This window comes from Pyricularia pennisetigena, chromosome 2, assembly GCF_004337985.1.
Source record: "Pyricularia pennisetigena strain Br36 chromosome 2, whole genome shotgun sequence".
Taxonomy (NCBI): Eukaryota; Fungi; Ascomycota; class Sordariomycetes; order Magnaporthales; family Pyriculariaceae; genus Pyricularia; species Pyricularia pennisetigena.
Genome location: NC_043741.1, coordinates 7,436,639 through 7,464,306, shown reverse-complemented (window position 1 = coordinate 7,464,306; position 27,668 = coordinate 7,436,639). Strand labels below are relative to the sequence as shown.

The 27,668-nt window shown below is 51.8% G+C and overlaps 10 protein-coding genes across 10 annotated transcripts; 6 read left to right on the top strand and 4 right to left on the bottom strand.

Moving 5' to 3' along the window:
• Positions 1-450, top strand: PpBr36_02056 (uncharacterized protein; the record flags this gene model as incomplete). Its single annotated transcript, XM_029889239.1, has 2 exons — positions 1-184; positions 254-450. Coding segments are annotated over 2 exons (381 nt in total), but the record flags the coding sequence as incomplete, so codon positions are not given.
• Positions 451-454: 4 nt separating this feature from the next.
• PpBr36_02055 (uncharacterized protein) lies at positions 455-995 on the bottom strand (the record flags this gene model as incomplete). Its single annotated transcript, XM_029889238.1, has 2 exons — positions 455-497; positions 856-995. 2 exons carry the CDS (start codon positions 993-995, stop codon positions 455-457), a joined length of 183 nt encoding a protein of 60 aa, XP_029751780.1.
• A 3,006-nt stretch (positions 996-4,001) lies between these two features.
• PpBr36_02054 (uncharacterized protein) lies at positions 4,002-5,210 on the bottom strand (the record flags this gene model as incomplete). The annotated part of the gene is made up of 2 exons (XM_029889237.1): positions 4,002-5,063; positions 5,166-5,210. 2 exons carry the CDS (start codon positions 5,208-5,210, stop codon positions 4,002-4,004), a joined length of 1,107 nt encoding a protein of 368 aa, XP_029751781.1.
• A 4,660-nt stretch (positions 5,211-9,870) lies between these two features.
• On the top strand, positions 9,871-9,966 carry PpBr36_02053 (uncharacterized protein; the record flags this gene model as incomplete). Its single annotated transcript, XM_029889236.1, has 1 exon — positions 9,871-9,966. The coding sequence occupies one exon, from the start codon at positions 9,871-9,873 to the stop codon at positions 9,964-9,966; it is 96 nt and encodes a 31-aa protein (XP_029751782.1).
• Positions 9,967-10,559: 593 nt separating this feature from the next.
• Positions 10,560-11,708, top strand: PpBr36_02052 (uncharacterized protein; the record flags this gene model as incomplete). The annotated part of the gene is made up of 4 exons (XM_029889235.1): positions 10,560-10,725; positions 10,802-11,178; positions 11,243-11,470; positions 11,544-11,708. 4 exons carry the CDS (start codon positions 10,560-10,562, stop codon positions 11,706-11,708), a joined length of 936 nt encoding a protein of 311 aa, XP_029751783.1.
• A 2,090-nt stretch (positions 11,709-13,798) lies between these two features.
• PpBr36_02051 (uncharacterized protein) lies at positions 13,799-15,365 on the top strand (the record flags this gene model as incomplete). Its single annotated transcript, XM_029889234.1, has 2 exons — positions 13,799-14,917; positions 15,024-15,365. The coding sequence occupies 2 exons, from the start codon at positions 13,799-13,801 to the stop codon at positions 15,363-15,365; spliced, it is 1,461 nt and encodes a 486-aa protein (XP_029751784.1).
• A 1,311-nt stretch (positions 15,366-16,676) lies between these two features.
• Positions 16,677-18,360, top strand: PpBr36_02050 (uncharacterized protein; the record flags this gene model as incomplete). The annotated part of the gene is made up of 2 exons (XM_029889233.1): positions 16,677-17,601; positions 17,690-18,360. 2 exons carry the CDS (start codon positions 16,677-16,679, stop codon positions 18,358-18,360), a joined length of 1,596 nt encoding a protein of 531 aa, XP_029751785.1.
• Positions 18,361-18,942: 582 nt separating this feature from the next.
• On the top strand, positions 18,943-20,364 carry PpBr36_02049 (uncharacterized protein; the record flags this gene model as incomplete). The annotated part of the gene is made up of 3 exons (XM_029889232.1): positions 18,943-19,216; positions 19,277-19,666; positions 19,784-20,364. 3 exons carry the CDS (start codon positions 18,943-18,945, stop codon positions 20,362-20,364), a joined length of 1,245 nt encoding a protein of 414 aa, XP_029750677.1.
• A 1,630-nt stretch (positions 20,365-21,994) lies between these two features.
• On the bottom strand, positions 21,995-23,341 carry PpBr36_02048 (uncharacterized protein; the record flags this gene model as incomplete). Its single annotated transcript, XM_029889231.1, has 4 exons — positions 21,995-22,504; positions 22,672-22,762; positions 22,864-23,172; positions 23,298-23,341. 4 exons carry the CDS (start codon positions 23,339-23,341, stop codon positions 21,995-21,997), a joined length of 954 nt encoding a protein of 317 aa, XP_029750676.1.
• A 1,716-nt stretch (positions 23,342-25,057) lies between these two features.
• On the bottom strand, positions 25,058-26,700 carry PpBr36_02047 (uncharacterized protein; the record flags this gene model as incomplete). The annotated part of the gene is made up of 2 exons (XM_029889230.1): positions 25,058-26,335; positions 26,470-26,700. 2 exons carry the CDS (start codon positions 26,698-26,700, stop codon positions 25,058-25,060), a joined length of 1,509 nt encoding a protein of 502 aa, XP_029750671.1.
• Between the last annotated feature and the right edge of the window lie 968 nt (positions 26,701-27,668).

Below are 27,668 nucleotides of genomic sequence, written 5' to 3'. Positions count from 1 at the left end.
CGCGATAGAACGCAGCTTGCCAAAGTCCTTTCAATTGTCCTGACCGCTTTACAAGCCAGCCGTGCCGCAGCCGAGGCTACCGGTTGGTGCTATGTAGACCTTGTGTTCGAGGGGTTAGAGCAGCAAGGCCGTTTACGAGAGGCAGGACGAAGCTATACATCCGAGATTAAGGAAGAAGTCGAGGGTGAGCTAACAGTTATTTCGGTTGTCGAGTATTTGGTTTTGGATGATTGTGGTATAAAAATTACAAAAGGTTGCTTGCCGGACGGTTGGGATATCGTTGGCTCGGTGGCACGGCCTTACTTTGCGGAAGAACAGTGTGACGGGACAGATGACGAGGACGCCGGGTCACAGGATGGTGGGGATATTTTTGGCACGGCAGGAAGTTTGAATTTCTTGGATGAACTCTGTCAATGGGAAGAAAGACTAGGGACTAAACCCACAAACTGATTGATTATTCCGCAAAGGTCCGGTCCACCCTCGTCTTATCCAGTTCGCTGTCAAGATATTAATACCAGAGACTATAGAAGCAAGCTTACGTGACAGCGGCACAAATATGCCGCGAGAACCGGACTAGGCATTCACTAGCATGGTTCGTCGGTTGCCAACTGATATTCCAGAGGACGAAGCCCACGAATGCGAGCTCTACGCTTACAGGCGTATGATGTCCGCAAGCAAAAGAAATCTCCAAGACGCGCCTTGCTTAAGATGGTGGTATCAGCGGGCGCTCTGGAATCCAAAAACAGTATACAACACGGTTATTAGCTGGGGAACTTTTCACCAATGTTCATTAGTGGGCGCCTCTGATTCAAAGTTCGGGCAAGATGGTTTGCTATTTCCACTTGAAATACCTACAATGCCACGTTCAACATGCAGAACCGTAAAAGACGAAGCTCGTCGGCGCTGACCCATCCCCAAGTCTGCGGCGTGTCCCGTGGCGACCTCCTAATTTCGTTCATAGGGCTGGCAATAGGGCTGTGCGTGTTGAGCGCCATGCAATGCAGACAAACTGATAGGCCGAGTTGTTGTTGGAGAGCGGATCGAAACGCCCCTCAACCCCGGCAGGCAGCAGAATCCACCGATGTCAAAGGTGCCGTTGATGGCCCACTGGGGCCATTCTCAAATCGGGCACTACGTTTAAAACAGAGGTTGCAGATTGTTCCGCCCTGCTGGTTTAGGAGTTATTTCTGTTGTACATCATGGGTACATTTGTTTGTCCATGTTGACAGTTGCGCTGGGGGAAAAGTGTTGCAGGCTATATTTATCGAAGTCACTGGCATTAGTCATTGACGGGAGCTTTCGTCTTTTGGCGGTGTAGTGCATGCGGTTCGGTCGAGATTTTTGTGTCGCCTATTCGCCTCCCTAGCCCAAACATGTGGCAAGGCTGGCACGGTTAGGCAGTTGAATGCCCGCATTTGAGCCTGTTCCGGAGTGCGGTTGTACAAAGTCAGGGGATCTTTTCAGCTGGCCCCCGCGCCATGACCCAGAAGGATGCGAGATTGTCCGTTAGGACCCTGTGCATGAATGGGCGACAGCTTGCATAGACAGCCGCGCCTCATTATACTGTGTGAGGCAGCGGCACAGAACGAAGATTGCTGAAAAGGGACCGGTTGGGCAGATGATACCCAAAAGATTTGTTGTTGTCGGGGATGTATGACCGGCGGTAATAGTGACGCTGGAAAGGTTAGTTTCGTGGTCCTACAATATACAACTGCGATAGGGCCAAGGTGCCGAACGAATGCGTTGTTGACTGACTATAGGTCATGACTAAACTTGCAGTTTTATCGCGCAATAAGTGAGCCATGGAAATAAGCCGCTGGGCTTTACAAGGGAAAAATAGACGAGGAACATTATGAGGGTGACAGAAGAATCAGTAGCAAGAGAACAACAAGAAAAGGGGCAACTTGAGGAAATAGTGACGATGCGTGGTAGAGGAGTTGGCAAAATTATAATGCAACAAAATACAAAAGGATGGTGGTACCGTAGTTGACTACGGCGGGAGTCGAACCCGCGTCTGCTGCTAACGGACAGTGCAGGACACTTTGGAAGGCAGCAATAATGACCGTTATACCACGTAGCCGCTTCTTGATGCTTTAGTCAGCAGCACTACAGGTTATAAAGGGTGTGCGTTACTCGGCTGCTCCGCAGCTTAACGCGACGTCCTGCTCGCTTGCACCGCTCGAGATTATAATAGCGTGTTTTACTCTTTTTATTTTGCTGCGAACGCCCTACAGGACTACCGGCTCGAAGCCGTCCCACACGACCCTTCGATTCTGCGATCGCCCCAATCGTCCGCAAATGGAGCGCACGAGTTGGGTAAATACCACCATGCCCGGATCAACGGATCCGTGTAGAAATTTTCAGGGTGCCGCTGGATACCGAGCGACGTTGTGTCTAATCAATCTCAAACGAGACAAAGATACCGCAGCCACGTGTCGCAAGGATGTTGCGAGTCAGGACGTGATAACGGACCTGAGATCAAATAAATCGCCAAGCCTAGAAAGCGACATCGCATATAGCAGGGTCCGGGCTGTCGACATGTCGGTGATGATGACCGAGACACCATGATTAGCTCCTCTCAGGTTAGTCTCTCGATGATATTCAGGGGAGGAAGAAAATGCGCTGGCGAACATGTCCCTGTTTCGGTGCTATTAGAGCAGCTTGACGTTTGGCGCCTTTTTGAGAAGGAAAAGAGGGCGATCACCTACCTGGCAGCCGCGTTATGAAAAGAACTCCAGCCGATCCGCGGGGCTTGAGCGGGTGTCCCGTTGCCAAACCATCTCGGAGTCGGGACAGCCATAATTCACGCAAGCGGGGGATGAAGCCTGATACTCTCAGCCCCCGATAATCTCTTGTCAAGACGCGCGTAGTGATCGCTTAAGCTAGTCCATATACAGCAATTATCGTCGTCCCCGACGTCGAGCAATAAGAAAACAGAGGGCAAGTGTGGGGATAAGGTCAATTAGACTTTTGCTGGCATGGGGGAGATGAAGGTCGAGGTGGGCGCTCTTACTTCCGGCAAGCCATAGGGCCGATTGTCTCCTGAATTTGCTGTTATGACGATCATCGTCGACGTATACTACACTACTCACCTCATCGCAGGAACCCATCAAGGTGCCAGGAGAGGGACGCGACCAGGATAGACATACCAATATCGGATCAGAGACACCGGAGGACGTACGCAAGTAAGGAGCAGTGCACCAAAAATCTTTGGGGTCGAGTCAACAACCCTGTTTCTATTTTGTCCTTTTTACATTGAACGCCGGTAACTGTATTCACGGGGCAGCACGATGCAACCGAAACGACGCGCCCGAACAAGTCCCTTGTAATGGTTATATTGCGCCCAAAATAGGCGACAACAACGACGACGATGACGAATATGCAAAAGCGAGAGGCGGCAGGGTATCACTGCAAATCAAACAATAACGAGAGGCTTCCATGGGGCAATGCGATCGCGGCAGAAACAAAAGACTTGCTGAAAAAAGAGCAGAGGGACAAGCAAGCGATAGAAACAGTAAATCTTCTTCCCTCTTCCCGACCTCAATTAAGCAGTAACGCGATAACGATCGTTATATGGGTATCTTTCAACTGCACACCCTCCTTCCCATTCTTTCCCATTGTTTCTTTTTCTTTCCCTTATATTTAAAACCAACCATGCCGTGAAATAAAAGAGCCGTATGCTTTATGAGGACAATAACGATGATGATCATGAAAATGACAAAGAAACATTTGTACTGAACAACAGAATGAGAGAAGATACGAAAAAAAAAAGAGACGCTGGAGAAATATCACGGGGAAAACCATAGATACCATAGATAGGTATCGGTAAACCGAATGAAATGAGAAAAGCCGTAACTCCGAGGAAGGAAATTATGACATGAGAAAACAACGACAAAAAAAAGATCCCCTTCCAATGCAGTGTACGAATCAGTACACTGGTCTTGTAACTTGCGTATAGTTGTGCAACGCATGGAGTAGGTAGCGCCATTGAGCCAACCCGTTCAGTCAGGATTAGCGATGAACAGCCTACCAGCGCTTCCCGTCAACGTCATGGTCCTCTCGTCGACGCTGCCTCTCCTCTTGAGCTCGTCGACGGTCTTGACGCTCTTCTCCCTGGTCAAGGCCGCGTTCTGGGCGCTGTTCTTGGCCCGGTTCTGCGCAGCCATGTCAGGGACCGCGTCGGCGCGCTCTGCACTGCTGCCACTGGCAAAGCTGCGAGTTTCATCGGCGGGGTAATTCGTAGAGGCCATGGTCGACATGCGCGATTGCTCGTTTTCCACGAGACTCCCGGTCCGCTCCGGCGTGTCGCCTGGTGACCAACGCCGACCGGCGGCGCTGCCCATTGATCCGAGACGACCAGAGGTCCGGTACGTGAGGCTGCCGCCTGGTTGCGACTGCTGATGCCGCAGACGTCCCGAGGCCGTGCTGGAGCGCCCTGAGCTGCCTGTCCTTCGGTGGTGTGCCATATTCCTCGACATCGGGCTGTTGTAGTCGTCTTCGTCGCTGTCTTCACCCTCGACTTCGGTGGCGCTCAACCGCAGCGGAACGCCACCGACGCCTGCGGCGTAGTTGTTATCCGGGGTGTAGCCTACCACGCCGGGCTTGCCATGATGGCGAATTTTGGCACCGACCTTGCCACCAACGGACGAAAGACCAGTAGCGGTGCGCCCGGTTCCCTGACCACCTCCGCTGTATGACACGCCGTCGCTGTCGACCCTCCTGCCACCATTCATTTCCACCGCGGCGCGCATCTTGGCGGCGCGCTGGGCTGCTGCCATTCTGGGGTCTTCTGGCTGCGCCCGATCGGACCAAACTGTCGCTTTTTGTTTCCTGAGCAGAGCTACGTAAGAGCTTCCGCTATATTGTGAGATGCTGGCGGCGCCACCAGAGCGATTGGAGGCCGTGCGATGCAAATCCATCGTGGGTGAGGTGCGATAGGCGGCGGGCGGGGCCATGGTGGATGAAGAGGAAGAAATTGCCGAATTGAAGGTGTTAACACTGGGAGAGCGGCGCGACGACATGGTCGGGTGGTACTGGTGCTGGCCCGGTTGGGCCAGATGCACCTGCATTGTTGGAATTTGCTGGTATTGTTGTTGATTGTTATAAGGATTATTTTGAGGCAGGACGTTTGAAGAAGAAGTCCGCGATCGAGAATGGCTGTACACTGGCTCAAGGGGACGCTGTCGCCCGCCGACGCGAGACTCTAGCATCGTCCAAGAAGCGAGCGGGCGCGAAAAGAAAAAAAATAAAAAAGATGTGGGGGGCACCTGGAGGGCCGGGCCTTAATAATGGTCTGTGGCCTTTACCCTCCGCAGGTGGAATGTGGGATACGGGTTTGGCAAAAATGTCGGGATCAATGCTGCGGGAGCAGAGGGAAGCTCGCAACGCCCAAGGCGGGGAGGGCTTGTCGAGGAAGGACCTGCCCTGTTTCGGTTTTGTCGGTTAGAACCTGATTTGGGTCTGGTCGCTGACTTTCTGCTGTGCGTGCCGTGGCTGCGTGGGCTGCTACTGCTACCTCTGGTGCACACTGCAAACTGCAAACTGCACACTCCCACGAAGCTGCCCGTGCGTGCCTTGTTGCGCGTTACCGTCTGGTACCACCCGCCGGGCCATGCGAAACAGCCTGTTGCAGGGCCTGAACGGTCGGGAACGGGGTTCAGATGGGTAACCTTGGCAGATCGAAACACAAACAGATTGAAAACGACTGACCTCGCCTTGAGTGTTTACGACCGTATTCCTAATTGGTCGGGTCGCTAACTACAGCTGAGTAGTGACGTGAGGCGAAGGACTCGTGGCAGGGCGGGAAGGGCACAGAGGAAAATAAATAAAATAAAATAAAAAAAACCTCCAGGCCCGCCCGTTGAGCTTTTGGTGATGATGTGCAGCGAGTATGTGTGGAAAAGTCGGAGGGCCAAATGGTGGGCATGAAGAGGTAGGTAAATGGTCTGAGCTTTTCTTATGGCTTGGTCTCCATGCCCTTCAAGTTGAACCTAACCTAGCGCTTGGTGGGATTTGTTGCTTGTGGTGGTCAGAACTCTTTTGTGTTGCGCTGTCTGTCGGGTTGTGTCTTTTTTGCTTTTTCCCCTCCTAGGAAGTCGACTTAACAGGGGGTGGGCTCCTTCAGGCACAACTGGGTTCACGGTCAGAAAGTGGAGCTTGGTGAGATCGTGGTGGACTGAGGCTTCGTAATTGGATGGGTTGGCGCTACGCAATTGACCGAGCTTCGATGGCGATCTTTTTTCGTCTGCAAGGTCACATTGACGAAAGAGAGAGAGGAAAAAAGAAGACAGAAAAATCGAAATGAAATAAAATCCAGGGACTAGCCTAGCCGATAGTCAAGACAGTCGGTCACACCGGGTCAAAAATATCTGGGCTCCGAGTAATGTTAACGTTGCTTTGCTTCCGGCCGGCTGTGTGTAACCGCAATATGACTGTAGGACAGAAGGTGAGGCGGTATGTGCTTGGGGTGATTATGAGTGAATAGAGAGGGCTTGGCTCCCCGGGACCAAGGAGATGGTTCAATGTAATTTCTTTCTTCTAGGCCGGAAGCGTGGAACCAGGACTAGAAAAATTCCCTGAAGTAATATAGAGCCTGGAAAAATTCCACGGGTCCAGATGTGCTTTTTAAAACCGCCAGGCGTGCAGCCTACGAGGCTAGGCAAACAACCATTCACTTGCCGCGAGTTTTTGATGCCCGCCCCGAAAAACTGGCCGATGATGTGATGACCCAATATGTGAGCTGTGTTATCGCCCAGGACTCGGTGGAGTAACAAGGCCGGCATCTCCATTTCCCCTCAGCTCTGCAGGGCTTGATTACTGGCTACAGGCGTGCCCTCGAGACAAGAAAAAGATGAATAAAAACAAAACGAAAAACGCCGATCATCTGTGAGTTTGAACCAAACCTACAGTTTACAGTGCAAACAAGTCGGCAATCATACGTAACATTGACCTTGAATTGACTAATCGCATCACCGCGAAACGTGGCCAGGGCTGAGTGAGTGAGTGTGTGGTTTAGGTTAGTTGAGCGTGAATGTATTGGGCCCATAAACCACAGCTGGGATCAGCCAAGCGACACAAAGTTGCGCGACCGACGGTGCCGAGACTAGCTTTGGGTAACTCCCTAATCAAATCAAGGACCTTGAAGCGAACAAACAAACAGTCCGCCGCAAGCTTCGGCATCGGCCGGCCCTGTGAGCTTCATGTGGTGATACTCTATTTTCAGAAAGTCCCTACTAACACGGTACTAAACTTCAGCTCCCGGAAGGCGCCTGCAAAATGGCGGGCGTGGAACAAAATAACACGCAAAAATACCTTGGGACCAACAGGCTTGGAGGAACGGGAAACAACCGCCACACGCTCTCGGCTGCAATCGTGCCGACGGGAGCTGGCGTTGCTAGCCCAGTCCATGGCGTCAATTTTGCTGCTTTTATTGGCATTCATGGACTACGCTAGCCCGTCGAGGCCTCCCGTTCAAAGCCCCATTGGCCCATTGACCTCGTGATATGATCTTCATGATGTCCTATGATTTTGGTCGTAGGAACATTCTCCAGAGAATCCCATTAAGTGTTAAGAGGTAGAAATGTGGTACAGAATGCTCAATAATTACTTGAATGGAATATTCGCATCCCCAGTTTGTCTTGGACTCGGTCTTAATTCCAGAAAAGGGTCTTTTACAAAGATTTGTCCAAGCTTGTTGGCGAATAAGAGAGGGCTGCACAGATTTGGCCAAGACAGACGGGCTCGCTTGGATCGACGCAGGCGAGAGACATGCTCCGTCGATACACACCACAACCTGCATCTGATAAAGTCATTCTTTGAAAGCATTTTTAACGCTAATGGACCAGGTTGGGTTCACGGGATTTTATGAAGTACTAGCCTAGCAGAGTTAGTAGTCAGCCTGAAATTGCTTGCTGCCGACCGTTGAACGTATGCGTATCGAGTATTTGCGAACTCGAAGACGGAAATCCCAATGCGGCGGCGCAACCCTACAAGACGGAACCTTAATAGCGAGCAACTAATATCTACGAATACAGCGAAAAAAACAAACTTGATTGACTGTGGCTGCATCTAAACCTTGCTCACCGGTCACTGCGATAAGCAAAACCGAAGGAGAGAAAAAAGAATACCCCGAGAGATCAGACCAGATTGAGGTTCAAGCCGCATTAAAAGGGATGCACCTCGGCGGTTCAGCTGCATTCTGGGCTTAGCACGCCCTCCATCGTTTTGTCGGCTAATGCCCCTCTTCCTCCACCTTGACTGCTGCACACCTCAACGCCCCCGCATCCCAATGGCTACAGCCCCATGTACAGACGTGGTAGTGTCTTGTATCTCTGCTGCGAGGCATCTTCTAGCGTGACATGGAACATATGGTTGCCAATCCACAAGGACCGCCACGGTAGGTTTGCATTTTTTTTGGGGGATATTTTTGAGGCTATTGATCTTTATCAATTCAAGTCGTTCCGCGCATTTCTCTGAGCCGGTCGATTGTCTCCGGCCCTGTTACTGTCATGACTCTTTTATTCATTCATTTTCCTCCGGTGGGCAGCAGCCCTAGCAATCGGCAAATATGACTGATGCAAAGCCCCTAGCAAGCCCAAGGTAGACACCGATGTATGAGGTACGGTACGGTGCTGGGTGTAGAATAAAATCCACTCCCAACAACCCTTGATGGGGTGGAGGGTGGATGCCACTAGCCAGGACGATAACGTCACTCCGACATAAAAAAAAATATGCGACTTTTCTCCCCATCCTTATCATGGTATTGCCAAATGGGGAAACCAAAGGACCCGTCGAGCCGTCTAATCGTCGCATTGAATGACAGCTTACACACCCCCCATCCAGATCTCGATCGAGCTTTTCCCAAATGCGAAGTTTAAAACCTGCAGCATTGCGGGCTCATGCTCGTGCCTTGGAAAAGTGTCGATGCAGTGCGTCCTTAAAATTCTACCCGGTGCCTTGGAACTCGGGGCGTACAAAAAAATAAAAGGAAAAAAAGAGAAAAAAAAAAAAAAAAAAACTCCAAAGAAGAACGTAGGGCGACACAAAAACGCCGCAGAAGAAAGATAATCCAAATTCTGGGTCCAAAATCAAGGTTTTGGGCTGACATGGAGCTGCGCAGCCAGGGGTCTGTTAATGCGAAAGCACCTGTCTGCAGGCCAATACCACGTAGGGTTGAGGTTTCGATAGAAAGGGAAGGTATGGAATGTACGTCGCTATTAATCAATGTGTACCAGTGGCCTTCGATATCTGGTAGGCGGCAGAAGCTGCCGAAGCAACTCATTGTATGACGGATGCAAATTGCATTATTGGAATGATGTATGTGTTGCGAAAAAGGTCTCAGGTCGCACATACATCTCGTCACATGGCCAATTGAGCTTGCTGCGGAAATGTTGGCACTCCCGTGTGCTCTTTATTATGATTGTTGTTCTTTTCTTATTATTGTTTGGTGCACCACTCGAGTTGAGCTCACCGCCGGTTGTGCCTAAGATGGAATTGGTTGCTTGGCTTCAATTGCGATGCGGCTCGTAAGGCCTGGGCCGGCCACACCACAGAGTAAGGAAGACGGCGATGGCAACTTGCATAGTGAGCTTCCTGCAGCTTGAGCCAACCTCGATGGTCGGCACAGAATTTCCGGTTTTGAAGGGGAAAGAGATTTCATTTCAAGGATTCAAGGATAAACATCGAAATTTTCTTGCGGGCGGCGAACACGGTCGTGGAGCAAGCAGTAAAGGGGCAAATTATACCAAGTCGATCACCGTCCAATCCAGCTTGCGCGCACTCATACCAAAAACGTGGCTGGGCAACCGTCATATGTAAATACGCATACGACAATCTAATCCAATCCCCAAACAGATCCAAGACCCAAGGCGAATGTCATGCTCACGCCGAGAGCTTAGGTCGGCACCCGGCAATACTCATCTTCCGGGCTTGTCCGACAGCTGTCTTTATTATACCACTGCCCATTAATATCGACAGCCCTAGGTCCTAGGTACAATCATGGGTACAATCATAGGCACAATCCTAGGCACTGACAGCACCGTTCAATTCTTCAAATTGCACATGTCACCCACCTTACGTAAGGGCGTAATCCCACGTTACCCCACCAACCCCACAATTTCAACCCTGGCAGGGCTGCCCTATTCGCCGTCGCTTGGTCACGTCACTCGTGTGCTCAGAATCTCCATCTGGGACAAGCTCTTCCATGATAGCTTCGGTGCATCGCCAGCGATAACGAGACAACGAGCTGATTGTATTGCTGGCAATCAAGCGCAACAACCACATACACCGCTCCATGGTCGCCTGCCAACGACGGACCCCACGCATCTTTTAGACTTTCGCTTCCGCAACCTGACGCTTACCCTCAAGGTCAGACAGATCCTTAATCCTAGGAACGCCTTGCATTTGACAGCGCAGTACAGGCTGTTGCAACCCTCTGGTCCACGGGCGGCAGCTGCACAGACCCTGCATCTCGCGGCCCGCAACCTCAAGTGGTCGACCTACAAGGGAAGACGAACCACTCGACGCATAATAACGCCCTTCGATCAGACGATTACTTTGCCATGTCAGGACCGCGGACAAGAAAGCAGGCCGCCAGGGAGGCTGCCGCCGGCGAACAAGCGACCACCACCAACGGCGACAACGGCACAGATGCTCAGGGGGGATTAGTGAAGAATGATGGAATCGCGATGAAGGAAAACATATTCGCCTTTTGGCCAAACATAATCGGTAAGTCGCGCCGGCAGCTACACTCCAAAAGAAGAATTCCGTCCAGCTGACGAAAGCATGTCTTGCGGGCATCCAGGCTATATCCGGGTCGTACTCGCGCTCATCTCCCTTTACTACATGCCACTGCACCCCAGGACATGCACACTGCTGTACAGCATCTCGTGCCTCCTCGATGCGCTGGACGGCTACTTGGCGCGCCTGTTTGAGCAGTCGACGCGCTTCGGCGCCGTCCTTGACATGGTGACGGACCGTTGCACGACGGCATGCATGTTGGTGTTTCTATCCTCGGCGTTTCCGCGCTGGGCCATTGTGTTCCAGGGTCTCATCTCGCTCGACTTTGCCAGCCACTACATCCATATGTACACGACGCTGGCGATGGGAGGCTCGGACCAAAGCCACAAGAATGTTGACCGTTCGAGGAGCTGGATTTTGAACCAGTACTACACGAACAAGGTGAGATCCAGGAGATTATGACAGGCTGGGGCTCTGTAGCCGCGCCGCTAACCGCCGTGTCCAGGTCGTGCTCTTTGTGTTTTGCTTCCTCAACGAAGCTTTCTTTATTGCTCTGTATCTCCTCTCATTCTCGAGCCCGCTACTGTCACCCACCTTGCTGGGACAGGTCCCGCCTGGCGCGGCCGAGGAGATTCTCAAGGGCAACCGCGAGGTGGACTCGTCTCTCCTGGGGCAAATCTTTACGAACCCTTACAGCGCAGGCGCCTTGGAGCTTGCGCGCGCAAACAAGATGGTATGGTCTTTTCTGTCCTGCTTATATTCTTCACCCACTGTCGGATTTACTTGCTGACCTTTCACGGCTCCAGGACTCTACCATCCCGTGGATTGTTGCTATCGTCAGCTTCCCCGTCATGTTGGGCAAGCAGTTCATCAATGTTGTGCAGTTTATCAAGGCCAGCAAATGGTTGGCAGAGGGCGACTTGGAGGCCAGGAGGGCGCAGGGGCTCCCGCGCGCAAAGAAGACGATATAATGTTGTGTAATGGGTCAGTTGGAGCTCTGTTTGTGTTTGTCGCGTGGAGAGCAAGGACAAGAAGAACACTTTTCAGATGGAAAGCTATATTGTGTGCGTTCTAGGATTGGCAGGCATGTGTTCTGGATGGGATTTCCATAACATAGTTGCTCAAGCGTCTGGGCGGAGCGTTTGAAGGGAGTTTTGAGGTAAATGTACATGGTACCAGGGCACATCCGTCCGCTTGCCTGGTCTGTACAGAGATGGCAGAGGGCATCGACTGCAATTTCTGGGGGCATTGTACAAGGGTTTTACGGTGGCTTAGGGCTTGAAAAGGGATGGACAACGTTAAAGAGCCGGTTCGGATGGCACCAGCAATATCTGGTGTCATTGATAGAACAGGGTAGGGCGTTGCTTCCCCAGAGCCGTTATCTGGCGTCTAATATACGTGGTACCATATTCATGGACATATAGGAATCTATCTGGTATTTTGTTCTCCCAACCCTGTTTGAGTCTTAATACTATCAGTGTCTTAAAGTGATGAGGATGGTTACTTGATATCACGATTCGCCAACTATACCCGGGTAGAAATCTTCTATTTTTTCCCTTGTATTAAACTCATATTCGAACTCTTGCGGCTGTTGGGATGGGGTTTGCATAAACTCCATCGTCGGATATTTTAAATTCATCTCTTGCAAATACTGCTATCAGCCCGCTCCAGGAACGGGACGCTCCAGACCAATGCCGAGACCACCAGGCAGATGAAACTCTTTCACTGGAAAGCAGTATAGACAGGCCTTTGTGCCGAATTTGGAGCATCGACACAAAGTAACCCGAACTCTTCAGCAAGCCACAGCAGCCTCACCTGCCATCATTGCTCTCAGTCGCAACAGCGGTATGCCCCGGCGTCTGTAGTTCGCGCTTTGACACATCATCATCCAGGACCGAGCCACCTAGTAGCCACACACAAGACATGACAGGCTAAGTGACGGCGCCGATGGAACTGTAGGCTCCTTAGCCTTTTGCTTCGACAGCTGTTTACAAAAGAGAAAATGCCAGAAAGCAGTACAATACGTAGTTGAAAGATGGGAACTTCAATCGGTCATCGACCAAGTCCTTCTGCAGGCATTACTACCTGCCAGGCCTGCACAAGATGGCGGATCTTGCGCAGTGTAACGAATGGGGGTGAAGAGGCTTTTGAGAAGACGATGCTGGACGGCTTTAGACCCAGCTCCCATGGGGAGGAGCCTTTGGTAAATATCGCGGTGCGGGTGCAGATTATAGCTGGGCGGGCCGTTACTAAAGATCTTGAGCCAGAGAACACAAGGTTCGTCTAGACATTAGCTTTTTCGCCCCAAGTTTGTCTATCCTTTGACAGGCGGCCGATTCCCAAATGGGAGACTCCGACAACTCTACTAAGCAGCCACCGGGCGGCCTGGGCCCCACAACAAGGTTCTTGACGCAATACCGAGCCGGACATCTGTACCAAAAACCCTTGTGATCGAATGAGATTTTTGCCTTGGGCGGTGTACACATCAGGAAAGCCGGCACAGACTGGAAGCCAAGACCAGAGCCATTGCGACTCTGAATTTGCATTATGACTTGAGGATTGAACAAAACGGACAACTCCGCCATAGCGGAGTTTTTGTCGGACCAGAGCGCCGTCTTTCCGGGCGGCAAGTCTTAGTGAACTGCGAGTCCGATAGGGTGGAGTGGTGAGCCGATGTTTTGCCGCTGCGGTCTAGCCGTTTTCGTTGCAGCCAAGGGGCCTCTGATTCAATCGAGACTACGCTGAAAAATGATTACAGTAGAGCCAAAAATCCTAGGACGCGGGGGAAGAGCGGTGGAGACCCCGCTGGTTCTCCAGGCGGCCGGAGCCACCTGAATTGAGGATTTTGTAATTCTTGGGTGCTGGTGAGGGCGCCGAGGGTGCAAATCAGCCAAGACTTTTTGGAAAATCCAATGGGCGCAGCAGGAATGACGTGGATGGAATTTTTATATTTTAAGACTCGACTCGATTGAAGTCAATTTCGGCGCCCGGAACTCGTTGATCCCGAGCACAGATCCGGGCCATATTTAGCTTTGCGCCGCCTATGATTGTCACAACAACAATGGCCACAAACACGTCAACTGAGCTTCAGGAACTCCCGCCACAGCAGCCGTTTGCGACCGAAGCCAACCGCAACCGCATCAATGGCGACGCCGATGACGGCTGGGGAAAAGGCGTCCGCCTTGGAGACGCCGCAAAGAAGGGCGAAACCCCGCCGAGCGATAATCCATCGCGCATAAGCAGCGAGTCGCTGGCCGAGCGGAACCAAGACCTCCCGCATCCCACGACGACCACCGAGGTGCTGCAGCGCTGGAACCATCCGCGCAGCAACATTGCGCGCATCGCGGCCGCCTTTTGGGCGTTTGTCGTTGCAGGCGCCAACGACGCCGCCTACGGTCCTCTGATCCCTTACCTGGAGCAGTACTACAACCTGAGCTACCTCGTCGTGTCGCTCGTGTTCCTGTCGCCGTTCATCGGCTACACCATCTCGGCGCTCATCAACAACTACGTGCACCTGTGGTGGGGCCAGCGCGGCGTGGCGCTCATCTCGCCCTCGGCGCACCTGGCCGCATACATCATCATCGCCTGCCACCCGCCGTACCCGGTGCTGGTCGTGGCCTTCAGCCTGGCCGGGTTCGGCAACGGGCTCGTCGACGCGGCCTGGAACGCCTGGATCGGCAACATGGCGCGCGCCAACGAGATCCTGGGCTTCCTGCACGGCTTCTACGGCGTCGGCGCCGTCGTCTCCCCTCTCATCGCCACCAGCATGATCACCCGGCTCGGCCAGCCCTGGTACGCCTACTACTACCTCATGATCGGGCTCGCCGGGCTCGAGCTGGCCACGTCCGCCGCGGCGTTTTGGCCCCAGAACGCACAGGCGTACCGCGACTCGCTGTCGCGCAGCGCCGGCGTCGGGGAGCCGCAGAAGGGAGCGCTGCGGGAGGCGCTGTTCAAGAAGGGCTACGCGAGGGTTGCTTGGCTGATTTCCATTTTCCTACTGTGTTATGTCGGCGCGGAGGTCGCGATTGGCGGCTGGATCGTCAAGTTTATGATGGAGATTCGGAATGCGCCGGGATTCGAAAGCGGCATGTCTGCCATGGGCTTTTGGCTGGGGCTGGTTGTTGGACGGGTTGTTCTGGGGTTTGTGACGCCCAAGCTAGGGGTCAAGCTGGCCGTGACTGTGAGTTTTGATCACACTCCCTGCAGTGTCGTGTCAGGTCGACTTTTGCTTGCTGGTTTTCTGGTCTGCTAGGTTTGTAACTGACACCCATTCCCTACGCTCGCAGCTCTACCTCATCCCAGTCATGGCGTTGCAGCTCGTCTTTTGGCTGGTGCCGCAGTTCTACGTCTCGGTTGTGGCTGTCGCGCTGCAGGGCTTCTTCATCGGCCCACTATTCCCGGCAGCAATTGTGGTGGCGACCAAGCTGCTGCCGAAGCACCTGCACGTGAGCGCCATTGGATTTGCAGCTGCGTTTGGCGGCTCGGGTGCCGCGGTGCTGCCGTTTGCAATCGGAGCCATCGCACAGGCCAAGGGTGTCTGGGTTCTGCAGCCCATCATCCTTGCGCTTTTTGCTGTCCTGCTAATGCTATGGCTCTGCCTGCCCAGGGCGAACAAGAAGAAGGAGTGAATGGAGGCTGATTTGGTTTTTCTTTATTGGTTGATGACGTACCGTATTTTTTTTTTTTTTTTTGTTTTTGTTTTTGCAAGACTCGTATTTCTGGGAGCAGACGTGGCCCTCGTCTGTTTGCCTCGATATTGTCACATCGATTGTGGCTGTGTGCTGGGGAGGAAAATTGCCCCTGAGTAAGTTGCATCGAGTGCCAGACATGGCGACGACTCTTTTCAAAATATGAATTGGCGAAATTTGGATAGATCAATCCCTCAATTCATCTATAAACGTGTAAATTTTGATCAGTCGCAATAACATTCAAAACCTTTCCCAAGTTGGCCGATTACTGTAGGATCGGAAAACATCCTCTTGGAAAACCTTGTTGGTGATTCCAACAGCTGCCAAGATTCTTTGCGTCTTAAAATAACAGCCCCGCTTTTAAACGAGGCACATCGTCGTGTTGACGTTTTACAATGGAGCCGCGTCATCCCTTGTCCATAAGGCGCGCGACGTCTTTTGCGCTGAGGGAATGGGCCGGGTTTATCTCAGGCGCCTCCACGCTAATTTTTGCAAGGTTGGGCCAGGGACCAAACCAGCCGATTGACATTGGGATCCCCGTCGAACCGTCGACCAGTTGGCAGAGGGTTGGAGCCGTTTGGTGAAATTTGCGCCCCGTTAAAAACAGGATGTCCCGAGACAGTCCCCTCCCCCTGAACCTGCGTTCATCATGCCGTAGCGCGTCTCCCCTGGGTTGCACTGTGCACTGATCCTGTTCCCTTCCGGTTTGAGGTACGATTTCTGGGCGACCAACCTTTACCCGGGACTATCTGATCAGGACGGGTTGCCCAGTGTGAAATATTCTGGGGATTAGATGACTAAGGCAGCCTGGATGGACCTAACAGCGTCGGTCGAGGCAAACCCACTTGGAGTGTGAGAGGTAGAAATCCCGTTTCCAGTTCCTTTTCGTCCCTTCTCTTGCTCTTTCAACTCCATTCCATCCTTTTTACTGTTTACTGCAATTAAAACCGACCGACATTCGTTGGACTTATTAATCGGTTGATTTCTACTTCCATTTGCCCACCTCCTTCACGTCCCTCGTTTGGTTTTCTTCTTTTTTTTTTCTCTCTCGCAAAAGAAGTCTCAATTTCAAGCCCCTGCCGGCAACAAGCATTCCCCAGGCCGGCCAAGACAATCCGGTAGTTACTTCCCGCATTGGCGCCAAGAGAATTGACCCCATTCACACGCCCAGACCCAGCTTCAAACCAAAGGGTCAAGTCGCCCTGTGCTACTACAGCCCGCCACAATCATTTTCCCCCTCCCACCCCCGAAATGGGTTTCATTAAACTCGCCAAGGCGCTGGGCGTCTTGCAACTTGCATCTGCTGCAGCCGCAGCGACCGAGCCCATCACGGCCAAAGGTCAGTACCTTTTCTTCAAGAATGGGACGCAGTTCTACATTCGCGGCGTGGCGTACCAGCAGGGCGTCAACGTCAACGGCCAGGGCGACGCGACGTCGGCAAACGTCAACGATCCGCTCGCAGATGAGGCCAGCTGCCGCCGAGACGCTCCGCTGCTCAGCAAACTCGGCACCAACGTCATCCGCGTCTACGCGATTGACCCCAAGAAAGACCATACCACCTGCATGAAGATCCTCGACGATGCTGGCATCTACGTTATCGCCGACCTCAGCGCCCCCGACATTTCGGTAGAGCGTGACTCGCCCTCTTGGGACGTGTCGCTGCTTGCGAGGTACACGGGCGTCATCGACAACCTGTCCAAGTTCCAGAACACGCTCGGCTTCTTCGCCGGTAACGAGGTCACCAACAACGCCACCAACACCCAGGCCTCGGCGTTCATCAAGGCGGCGGTGCGTGACTCCAAGGCATACATCAAGAGCAAGAACCTGGGCCGCTGGTTGGGCGTTGGCTATGCGACCAATGACGACGCCGGCACGAGGGACAACCTGGCCAACTATTTCAACTGCGGAAAGTCCGAGGAGTCGGTCGACTTTTGGGGCTACAACATTTACGAATGGTGCGGCAAGAGCACCTTCCAGGCCAGTGGCTACGAGGAGAGGACCAAGTTCTTCCAGGACTACTCCGTTCCCGTCTTCTTCTCCGAGTATGGTTGCCAGAACCCCGGCGGTGCCGCCGCGCGTATCTTCCAGGAGACTGGGGCCCTCTACAGCAATGACATGAACAAGGTCTGGTCTGGCGGCATCGTGTACGAATACTTCCAGGAGCAGAACGACTATGGTATGTTACTTTTGATCTCGTGCTTCCCATTCCATCAACAAGTCCCGTCAACGTCAAATGCTGACTGACATGTCTATCCTGAAATCAGGTCTTGTCTCCCTCTCCGGCAACTCGGTCACTACCATGAAGGACTTTGGTGCTCTGGCCACCCAGATCGCCCAGTCTGGCTACCCAACGGGCACTGCCATGAACTCGTACCAGCCCACCAACACGGCACGCGCATGCCCCGCCGTTGGTGACAAGTGGAAGGCTGCCGAGAAGCTGCCGCCGTCGCCCAACACGACGGTCTGCTCGTGCATGTACCAGTCCCTTTCGTGCGTGCCTTCGGCCAAGATCGCCTCGGACGCCAAGTCGGTCGGTTCGCTCTTCGGCACCGTCTGCGGCATGGACTCCAAGGCCTGCGACGGCATCAAGACGGACGCTTCCACCGGCACTTACGGCCTCTACTCGATGTGCAACGCCACCGAGAAGCTGGGCAACGCGCTCAACGCCTACTACAACAACCAGGGCAAGTCCGCCAGTGCCTGCGACTTCAAGGGCCAGGCTTCAGTGGTCTCGAGCCCCAAGGCGGACAGCACCTGCACCAGCGTGCTGTCGGCCGCTAGCAGCGCAGCCGCGTCTGGCGGCAGCGGCGGCGGTAAGAACGCCGCCGGCGCTTTGAGGGTTGGCGCCGGCTGGGGTGCTGCATTTGATGGTGCCTTTGGCGCTGGCGTCGTCGTTTTGTCGGCGGTCGTTGGTGCTGCGGCTGTTTTGATGTAGATTGAATACTGGTGAGAGTCGGTCGGTCGAAGCATTCTGTTTATATAAGTAGAAAGAGTTGTGTTCATTGTGTGAATGAATATTTTATGTTTTTGTTCTTAAATCAAATTGAATTCCATAGTCATAATCTTGCTTTCTAATGATCTCCTTTGCGTCCGTTGTCCGCACCTTGTTTTGACCTTGACCTCAGGTTGCCCTCACTTTTTGATCAGTTCCTGGCGGAGTAGCTGCTCCCATTTCGGACTAAATTTTGTGTTGAAACTGGATCCACGCCACTTGCACGTAGGTCAACTGCCAATTCCTCTTTTTCTTCCTTACTGACAACTGTTATTCCCTCAAACATTGCGAATCTTGTATCTCCTTTTGTGGTAACAGTCCTCATAAATATCACCTGCCTCAGGTGGAACTTTGACATTACTCGACATTTCATCCTCGCTATCGTCACGTTTATCTGTACCGCCGGTCAACTGCCTGCCTACTTCTTTTCCTTCCAAAAACAGTCCCCATGGAAATTTGCCAATTCTAGGTGGGACTTTGACACAACTCGATTAATTTCATCCTTGTTATCGTCACACGTTCCCTATGGAATCGCAAGAGAAAGATGTGGAGCGCATCGATATCGATCCGGATGGCGACCTGCTGCTGGTCCTCAAGGGGCCCCGTACTTTTGACAAGTCGATCATGGCGAGCGCCCCGATGCCATTTGCCGGTCTCATCAGCCTCAATGCCAAGAAGAAAGATTATGTTGTTGAGATTCGCGTCTCTTCCTATCCTCTGGTCACCGCCTCGGCAGTCTTCAGGTCGCTTGTGCATGGACCTTTCAAAGAAGGCAGCAACTACGCGACAGCTCGCAGCAGTAAGTTCACCCAGATTTTCCATGTCGAATTAAGGCGTTGCTAATGTTGTGACTTTGCAGATGGAGTTGCCTGTCCTTTGTCCCTGCCAGCGGACAATGTCAATGCCATGTTGATCCTGTGCAAAGTGTTGCACTTCAAACTTCAAATGCCCACTCCAAGTCTGAAACTAATGGAAATACTGGCTGTCCTCTGTGACAAGTATCAATGTACTCCCATCCTTCGGTTCTGTGGAAGCACTTGGCTGCATACACACCGAGAGGCTATGAGCAAGACAGACATCAATGAGGACTTCAGCCGCTTGTTTCTTTTTGCCTACCTAGCGGATCTGGCACAAGAGTTCAACGAGCTTGCCTGGCAAATTCTGCTCTACAATAAAGGACCGATAGTTGGGGACAAAACTGGTACACAGCTCTTGATCAACAATCCTCTCCTGCCGGCCAAGATCATCAGTAAGTCTGGCGCCTTGATCGTTCGCCTGCCCAACAAGTGCGTATTCATTAAGACTGAACCGTCAAAAACTCAAAAACTCAAAAACTCAAAAAAAAAAAAAAAAAAAAAAAAAACAGATGAACTCAACAAGAGACGAGCAGCTATTGTGCGGAACTATCATGATGTGATGCTTTTGCCCTTCGACATGGAACAATGGCCACATATCGGCCAAGACTGCCCTGAGGGTAACAAAGAGATACTCCGGTACATACGGACCTTGACAAAACACAAGCTCTTGGGCATCAGCTACGACGAGTTTGCTCGGAAGGGGCTCATGGATCTTTGGAGCGTCTTTGCAGATCTCAACGCCGCAGTCGAGAACAGCGTCTCGTCTACGAACAGTAGCGCGGCCACGAACGGCATCACGTCGGCGAGGGGGGGTGGGAGCTACAGGGCTTCTGCGAGGGGCAGGGGCAGGGGAAGGGGCAGAGGCTGGGGCAACGCATGGAACAATGCCCTTACTCCCAGCGTGCAGGAGGGCACTTGCACGGGAAGCGGATGCGCAACTGCTGCCAGCTCTCCACCGGAAAAGCTGCTGAAAAATTTCATTGCCGAGAGCTTAGCCTCACGCAACAGATGGTGGTATGGCTGCCTCGACTGCCTCAAGGGTAATACTGGTGGGAACGCCTGTCGCGTTTTCCACGCCACGAGGCAATGAGCGACCACCGTGCGGGTGGATTCTTTGTTCGGCATATTTCGCGCATGGGCAAGCTGCAGGTCATCGTCACACCTCAGAACCAAGGGAAACCTGAAGAATATGCGGTGTAATCATGTGAGCTTCCTTGATCTTTGGAAGATTAAAGGTGTAGCATAATGTTTTTCCCGGCACTGCGAAGAAACGCCACGCTGTCACTAGATTTGTTGCACTTGTCTTGCGTGCCATGGCAGCCTTGTGCTGGTGCCTGGGTATGTATCTTGCTTAATGCAGGCATCATGGTCAAGGAGATATACGGTTCCTCGTTTGTTTTCTCGTGGATTTCCGCAGAGAGACATTGTTTGCGATCAGTCTTTGAACTTGAATGACGGTTCATACCTCAACGCATTTTATTCCGACAATTCCAGAACAGCATTCAGCTCATGAAAATGGTGATGGGAACTTGGGAAGTCCTGTAGAATCTTCACCTAATGGCGGGAACGGTTCAGCACTACGCTTAGACGTTTCAAACGAAGTTCTTGGGTCTAGATAGAAAAACCTGAAATTCCGCATCCACTTCAACTGCGCAGCTTGCACACTCGCAAACCGCAAGCTGAAATGCACCAATTTCTTGTTTTATTCTTGTATAACCGCGCTCTTCACTATAGGTTCAACTCTGTTCGCCTTCAAGCCGCGTGAAATGCAGTACCCGGGACTCATCATAGCAACTCGGCGCCTCAAAATATGTCTAGGCGGAAATCTGGTCATTGTATTGCCGCAGATCGTGGATGTCTGGATGGAAATGAAGCCAACAGTCGTGAGGCCCCAGAAGTCTTTATAAGAACAATGTAATCCAGTCGCTCCCCTTAGTGGTCCTGCCGGTAAAGGTGCCGGGTCAAATGACTGCTACATGCAAGCATAAGATAGACTAAGACAGCGAAAATATAATAGCAACTTGTTAGAAAAATAGAGGCCTTGGTCTGTGCTTGACCACACAAGGTGGCTTTGGTACAAAGATTGCAGCGGATGGGGCTACGACTGGGTTCTGGCAAGTATTGCCTGCGGCTGCGAAGAGTTGAAAGTGGAGGCTTTAACTCAGGAGTCGAAACTCAAGTCCCGCATCAATGGCGTCCAGACGGTGCTACTTGGGACGCTGAGCGGGCTGCGTTGGGGAATCTGACACAAACAAGCCTGAGCGGAATGTTGATTTGGTGCTGCTCTATCCTCCTAAAAGCTCAGAGCCCCGATCACTGGTCGTTGGGATAGTCCAGGTTGCTCCATCTCCATACTAGGTACCTGCTTGAGATTCTTTCTTGGTAGCCATACAAACCGCCGTCTTTTGCCCCTTCAGTCTCGGTACTTCTCACACAGACCTACCGAAACAGTGCCCACGCAGGCTCAATAACCCTACCAGGATCCTAGTCGGCAGCCTACATCAACGGACAGCACAAGCAAACAGACCAACCCACAAGATTTACCTAACCTTGCCTGCATGTGTAGTCTTAAAGTGAGGTCTGCATCTGGATATGAGCGCATTCTCACATTCTGATTCTCCCGAAAACTGCCACGTATGACGTGGAATGCACAGAATCCCACGCGCTCCAGTCTGTTTATTATCTCTATTCATTATGAACAACCAGCCTGACAGTGTTTATCATCGGTCTTTTTTCCGTTTGAATTCGTCAACCAACGCCTCAGAAGCGGACCACAGCTGCTGACCTGCTACAGCATCATAAGTGACGGGGTGGCCCTTGATCACTAGGTGGGTTCTACTGATGAATTGCCCCTTGAAATACATCCTCTGCAGGCGAACTTCGTCAGACACCGCGGCAAACAGCACCGGCCTGGGACCTTCAACCTCACTGTAGCTACTGAAGTAGGAGAGCGGCAGGAGGTACCAGGGTACGGCACGTTTGGTTCCTGGCGTCCATACGGCCCCGGGACAGACGGACATGACCATTATAGGCACACCCTCTCGGTCGTAGCGGGACTGCAGTTCCGAGGTCAGCAGGTTCATGGCTATCTTGGACACACTGTATCTCCGCATGGCAGCCATGAAGCCGTCGGCCCGGCCGGCGGGATACAAAATGTCCCCGCCATGAGGGTCGGAAAAGTCGGGTCGCCAATGCTCCGAGTGCGTTAAAGATGGCGCGTTGGAGGTCACCTGTTTTTTTTTTTTTTTTTTTTTTTTTTTTTGTCGAGCAGACGTTGGGCCATGTCAGCTTTGCGCTTGCGTGGAATGCCTACCAATCCCCCCGATTGCATGGCTTTACTGCTTTTTCTTTTTTTCAGAAATAGGCAGAACAGGGATCAGTCAATGACAAAACATACGTTGATGATGCGAACATCGGATCCCTTCTCGGAAGCAGCCGCTCTGAGCATTGGCTGAAGTTCTTGTGTCATGGCGAAAACGGCCAAATAACTACATCACAGCAAGGAAGTCAGCGGGTAAAAAGAAATGTCTTGTGGAAGAACCAGCAACAAGAACCAAAATGCACATCAAGTCCGCGGGGGAGCCTCTACTTGGTCTGCATTGTGATCTGGATCCCCGAGTCTGCCATCTTGGATGGCTCTGTCCCTTCATGAGCGGCGTTGTGAATCAGGAGGTGCAGCTTCGACTCGGCGGCGCGGAGCTCATCGCAGGCGGCAAGGACGCTCTTCATGGCGGCCATGTCCACCTGCAACCAGTTGACCTGCCCACGCCGCAAGCTGGGGTTCTCTCGATACATCCTCTCGCAGGCCGCCTCGGCTCTCGAGATTGACCGAGCTCCAAAGTACACTTTGGCGCCTGCCTTGGCAAGGAAGACCACGGTATGGTAGCCGATGCCTGCGCTGTAATGTCAAAAAGGTCAGCTTAAAAAAAAAAAAAAAAAAAAAAAAAAAAGAAAGTTGGATCCCTCAAGTGGTGATGCGCTATTCCCACCGTTTTCTGTACGCAGCAGCTTAGACGGACTTACTTCCCACCCGTCACGAAGGCGATTCTGCCTTGCAGGTTTGGCATATGCTGTTTGTGATGCCATGATGCCATATTGCACTCGCGAAATCAGGTTCTCAAATCCACTTTCTTGAGCGGAAAAGAAAGGAGCACGAAATAAGCAGGCGAATCAATCACTGGCTTCAAGTGATTGTCAGTCGAGGTATACTCTGAACGTACATTACTTGGAAACCAAGTCCCAGCCCCCTTTTCATTGATAGGTCGCCTTCAGGCCTGGACGACGATGCACTTGGAATCTTGTGATCAATTGCACCTACTTCCCCGGAGACTCTTGAACCGCCTTGATCCCGAATTTTTGAGAGATCTGCATCATTCGGACTCGGAGTGCCAAGCTCAGGTTAGGCCTGTTCGGACTCGGGGTGGCTGACGCAGATCCAATCTGTTTGGCTCACCAGCATGAAGTGAGCACTTTTAGACAACGATGCTTATTAAGCGCTTGAGCAGCAAAGTATTGAGTTGATGCTGTGCCTCTCGTCCACAGAATGGGATGCTTTGCAGAGAACCGTGCAGAGTACTCATAGCTCAGTAGTTTCATTCGGAAAAGTTTGTTGTTGTGTAGTGTTTCACATTTAAAAATTAAAACAAATGCTTGGTTAATTCTTAGAATCATCTTGAGCCTTTATAAGCGTTAGCCTGTGTATCTTAGCTGCAATTAGGCTGAGACTAGTTAGTATCAATAACGGTAACAAGGTATTGTTTGATTCAGAGAAGCTTAATGTTGTGGCGTGGCGCTGAGAACATGCTCACCATCCCGTACCTGTTTATTATCTTTAGCTACCATGCAATCTGGATTTTTTCTTGGGAGCTTTGAAAACATCATGTGTTCGTCCAAGCGGTCCCAGTAAAGCCCAGAAAACTGTATTTAGAAATCCGCAGGAAAGTTGTCGCCCGAAAAGGTCGGCGGCCTAAGTTGGTAAATTTCAGCTTTGGATTTGAAACACCCGATTTGTTTTTCTTTTTCTCTGTTCATTTAGACTACACTTTTCTCTCATCTCGATTTTTCTGGCCTTCTATTTTAGCTTTGACCATGTCACAGTTTCATAGAATTTTATAAGCATAGATAAATATATATTTAAAAACTTCTTAGCTAGCAATACTGCTGTATACTATGGTACAAGTAGGGAAACCTATCATCTTTGACGGCAACCTAGAAGAGGTAAGCTAGCACTTGAAATAGGTAGAAGCTTTTTATTATCATCCGATCTTCATTTAAATAATGCTCTGTTTAGAACCTCCACCCGACTCCTTTCACAGTTTTATCGCATCCACGCTAAAGTATCCATTTGTTCCAGCTCTAACCTGTATTCGTTTACTGACGTATATCTAGGTTTATATTTTTTGACCCTAGGTTCAGCCGACGGGACAGAAATGGGCCTAAGAGACAGCACCACTTACGTCGGCGACGCTTACCCACCCTTCAGTTCTGGTGACATTCGTTTAAACAGTATTCACCAGTCGCTTAGCTTTCGCTACCAGTTTCGTTTATGATTCGTAAGTAAACTGAAAAGACCAACCCGTGCAAATGACAATGTGCTATCATGAAACATGAATCATCTTGGTGTAGTCCATTCGCCGAATTAGCCCGACGCCATATTTGAGTGGTGCGTTAATTGTCACTGCATAGAAAACAGCCGTATGTGAGCGGTGGCTAGCAGCCAAAACTCTGCTTCAAACTACGGACTAGACTTGATGGGATCTGGATGCTCCCATGACAGCCCACAATCATGCCATCTGCTCGCCGATGCGCTGCTGGGTCTGCTGCATGTACTCCTCCAGCTTGGCCCAGTCCTCGGGATAAAGATGGGCGGTGATCCAGTAGCTGCCATCCCAATCCTTTCCAGTGATGTTGAAACAATTTCTGAGCGTCCAGCTGTCGCCCACAGCTCCGCAGTGCATATAAACCGGCTTCCCTGTAGGACAGGCAGAGGCGTCGGACCTGGTCGGCGACGACGGTGAAATCACAGCCGGGCCGAGGTCGGCAACTTCAAAAAGGTCAAACTTTGTGAAATTGGAAAAGTTCATGACGCGAGAGCCCGGGTCTCCAAAGAGCGGAATCATCTTTGTGTGTCCCAGCGATCGGAAGATGCGCAGCTGGGCGCGGAGCTGCTCGTCCGTGGCCAACTCCTGAATGCTGCGCCGTATCGTGTACGCTAGCTCGCCAAGGGGTCGCCTCAACAAGCCTTCGGCCGTCACCGAGGTCCATGTGCAGACGGCCGTGTTCTGCACGTATACTCCCCCGACGCCCCAGGGCGCAGTCAGTCGATCTCTGACGTCGATGGCGTTCATTATGAGGACGGGTTTCTCATCGCCACGTGCTCGGGCCACGAACCGCGAGCACCAGGCCTCCAGGACGTCGCCCTCGCTGATGAACGCGGCCGGATCTTGTCTGTAGACGGCTCGGAGCTCCCGCAGACATGCCTGCCTTAGCTGTGAGACAAATCCTCTGGGTAAATACATAGCCCGAGTCTCTACTGTAGGATGTCGCCACAGCTCCCACAAAAGACCAAAAACCAGCTTGACCAAACCCCAACGTTTGATCTCGCTCGGACCGAGGAGGAACGGTGCTGCCGCGTCGGCGTTGGTCCCGACGTGAGCTAGGACGTCTTTGTGAGCGCCCAGCAGTGGCGGCACCTCCTGGCGGCCGTGCAGCACTTTTGACCAGGCTGCGATGAGCTGCTTCATCCCGCCACCGCCAAAGACGACGTGCGACCAGATGAGAGTGACGATGGATGAGTTGGTGAAAGACGTGACGTGCAGCCTGAGGATCGGGCGGTCGCTGTAAATGTAGTCGTCCAACTTGCTGGGTTTGTCTGGGATAGGGTTCAATCGGTCGAAGCTGGCTGGCCCGGGTTGTAACGAAGGACCATCAGTCAGCTTGGGCAATTGACTGTCAAGAGCGTGTTCCTCAATGGCGATATCGAATGTCTGGCTAGTGAAGTGAAAAGCAGGACGCTCCTCTGTGAACTCTCTTGGCACGTGTATCTCGAGAGATCCATCGGGCTTGCTTGGCGACATCGCAGCGATTAGCAACAGCTTTTGCGTGTTTCTGGGGTAATGGTAAAAGAAAAAATGGGCAAGATCGGCAAAAAAAGAAAAGAAAAGAAAAGGTGTGTATGACCGCCATGCGAACCTACTCGCAACCGAAGCCGACCACCCAGCTTCCTCCAATCGCCATTCTTATGGATCAACTCCGTCAAGCCGGCGCTTAATATGGTGGCGTCCAGTGCTTGGTCGAACCGAAGGCTCTCGCTTAGAACGACGTTACGTGCTGCTGCGAGGTTATCAATGAGAGTGAGTGGGAAGACTTCATCGGTCTCCCAGGTTGGAGAGGTCTTTGCCCAAAAGAGACGGCGAAGAAATTCCATTCTGCGAGACTGGAAGCTGGGCGAAGGAAGAAAAGCAAGAAAATGGGGGAGGGAGAGAATATTGGCTTTTTTTTTTTTTTTTTTTTGTTATTAAAAAATAAAGCCAGGAATGGAAATACAAATTCTCACTTGCAAAAAGAAAGGATATTATTCATGACATGCAGGACGTGCACAACGAGAGAGGGAAAGAAAACTTGAATAAAAACACGACTACTATAAATGACAGCATACACTCGTGGCTTAACCGAACCCGCCCAACCTTCAGGGCCAGGTTTTTCCTTGGCGCTGCTGCAGTGCGACGGGTTCTGGGCCGGCCTTCGAAAGCAGCAATTGGTGCCGTTCAAGCGAACTGTCTGTCGGCTGAAACGAGCCGGGGCCAGCCAAAGTACCGTACCGGAGCGACCTGGAATTTGCGCCGTTGAGGCATGGGTATCATAGAGTTATTACGTTTCACAACCTTGTGAAGGACGTATAATCCACAGTGGCTTAACCACAATGCGACCTTCCTCTTCTGAGGCTTTGGTTACGGCTTGCGAGTAAAGAATAAAATATAACTAGTATGGGCGCGGATCCAAGATAGGTGGATTTACTACTCGCTGCCCTTTGGTTTGTTCGTCAATACAGCGATTGATCCAGCAAGCATGCCTTATCTCAACCAGATATCATGTATAATATATGCCGTGACATTCTGCCATTATGCAGACATGGAACAATATCACGCAATCTCACATAATCCCACGTCAGCTCATGTGGGAGGGTGGGGGCTGCCCACCCTCTTGGACCGGCTCGGGTGGCCGGTGAGAAGGGTTGAGCTTCTACTGGAACGATTTGCAGGGTAGCGGCCCGTGCCAGCGGTATAATGCCAATGCTAGCCTTAGTGATCGCCCGTATTTGCGTACATTAATTAGTGTCGAATCATCCAACGACGTGCTTGAACGAATGCGTACAGTGCGCCCACATACTGATAA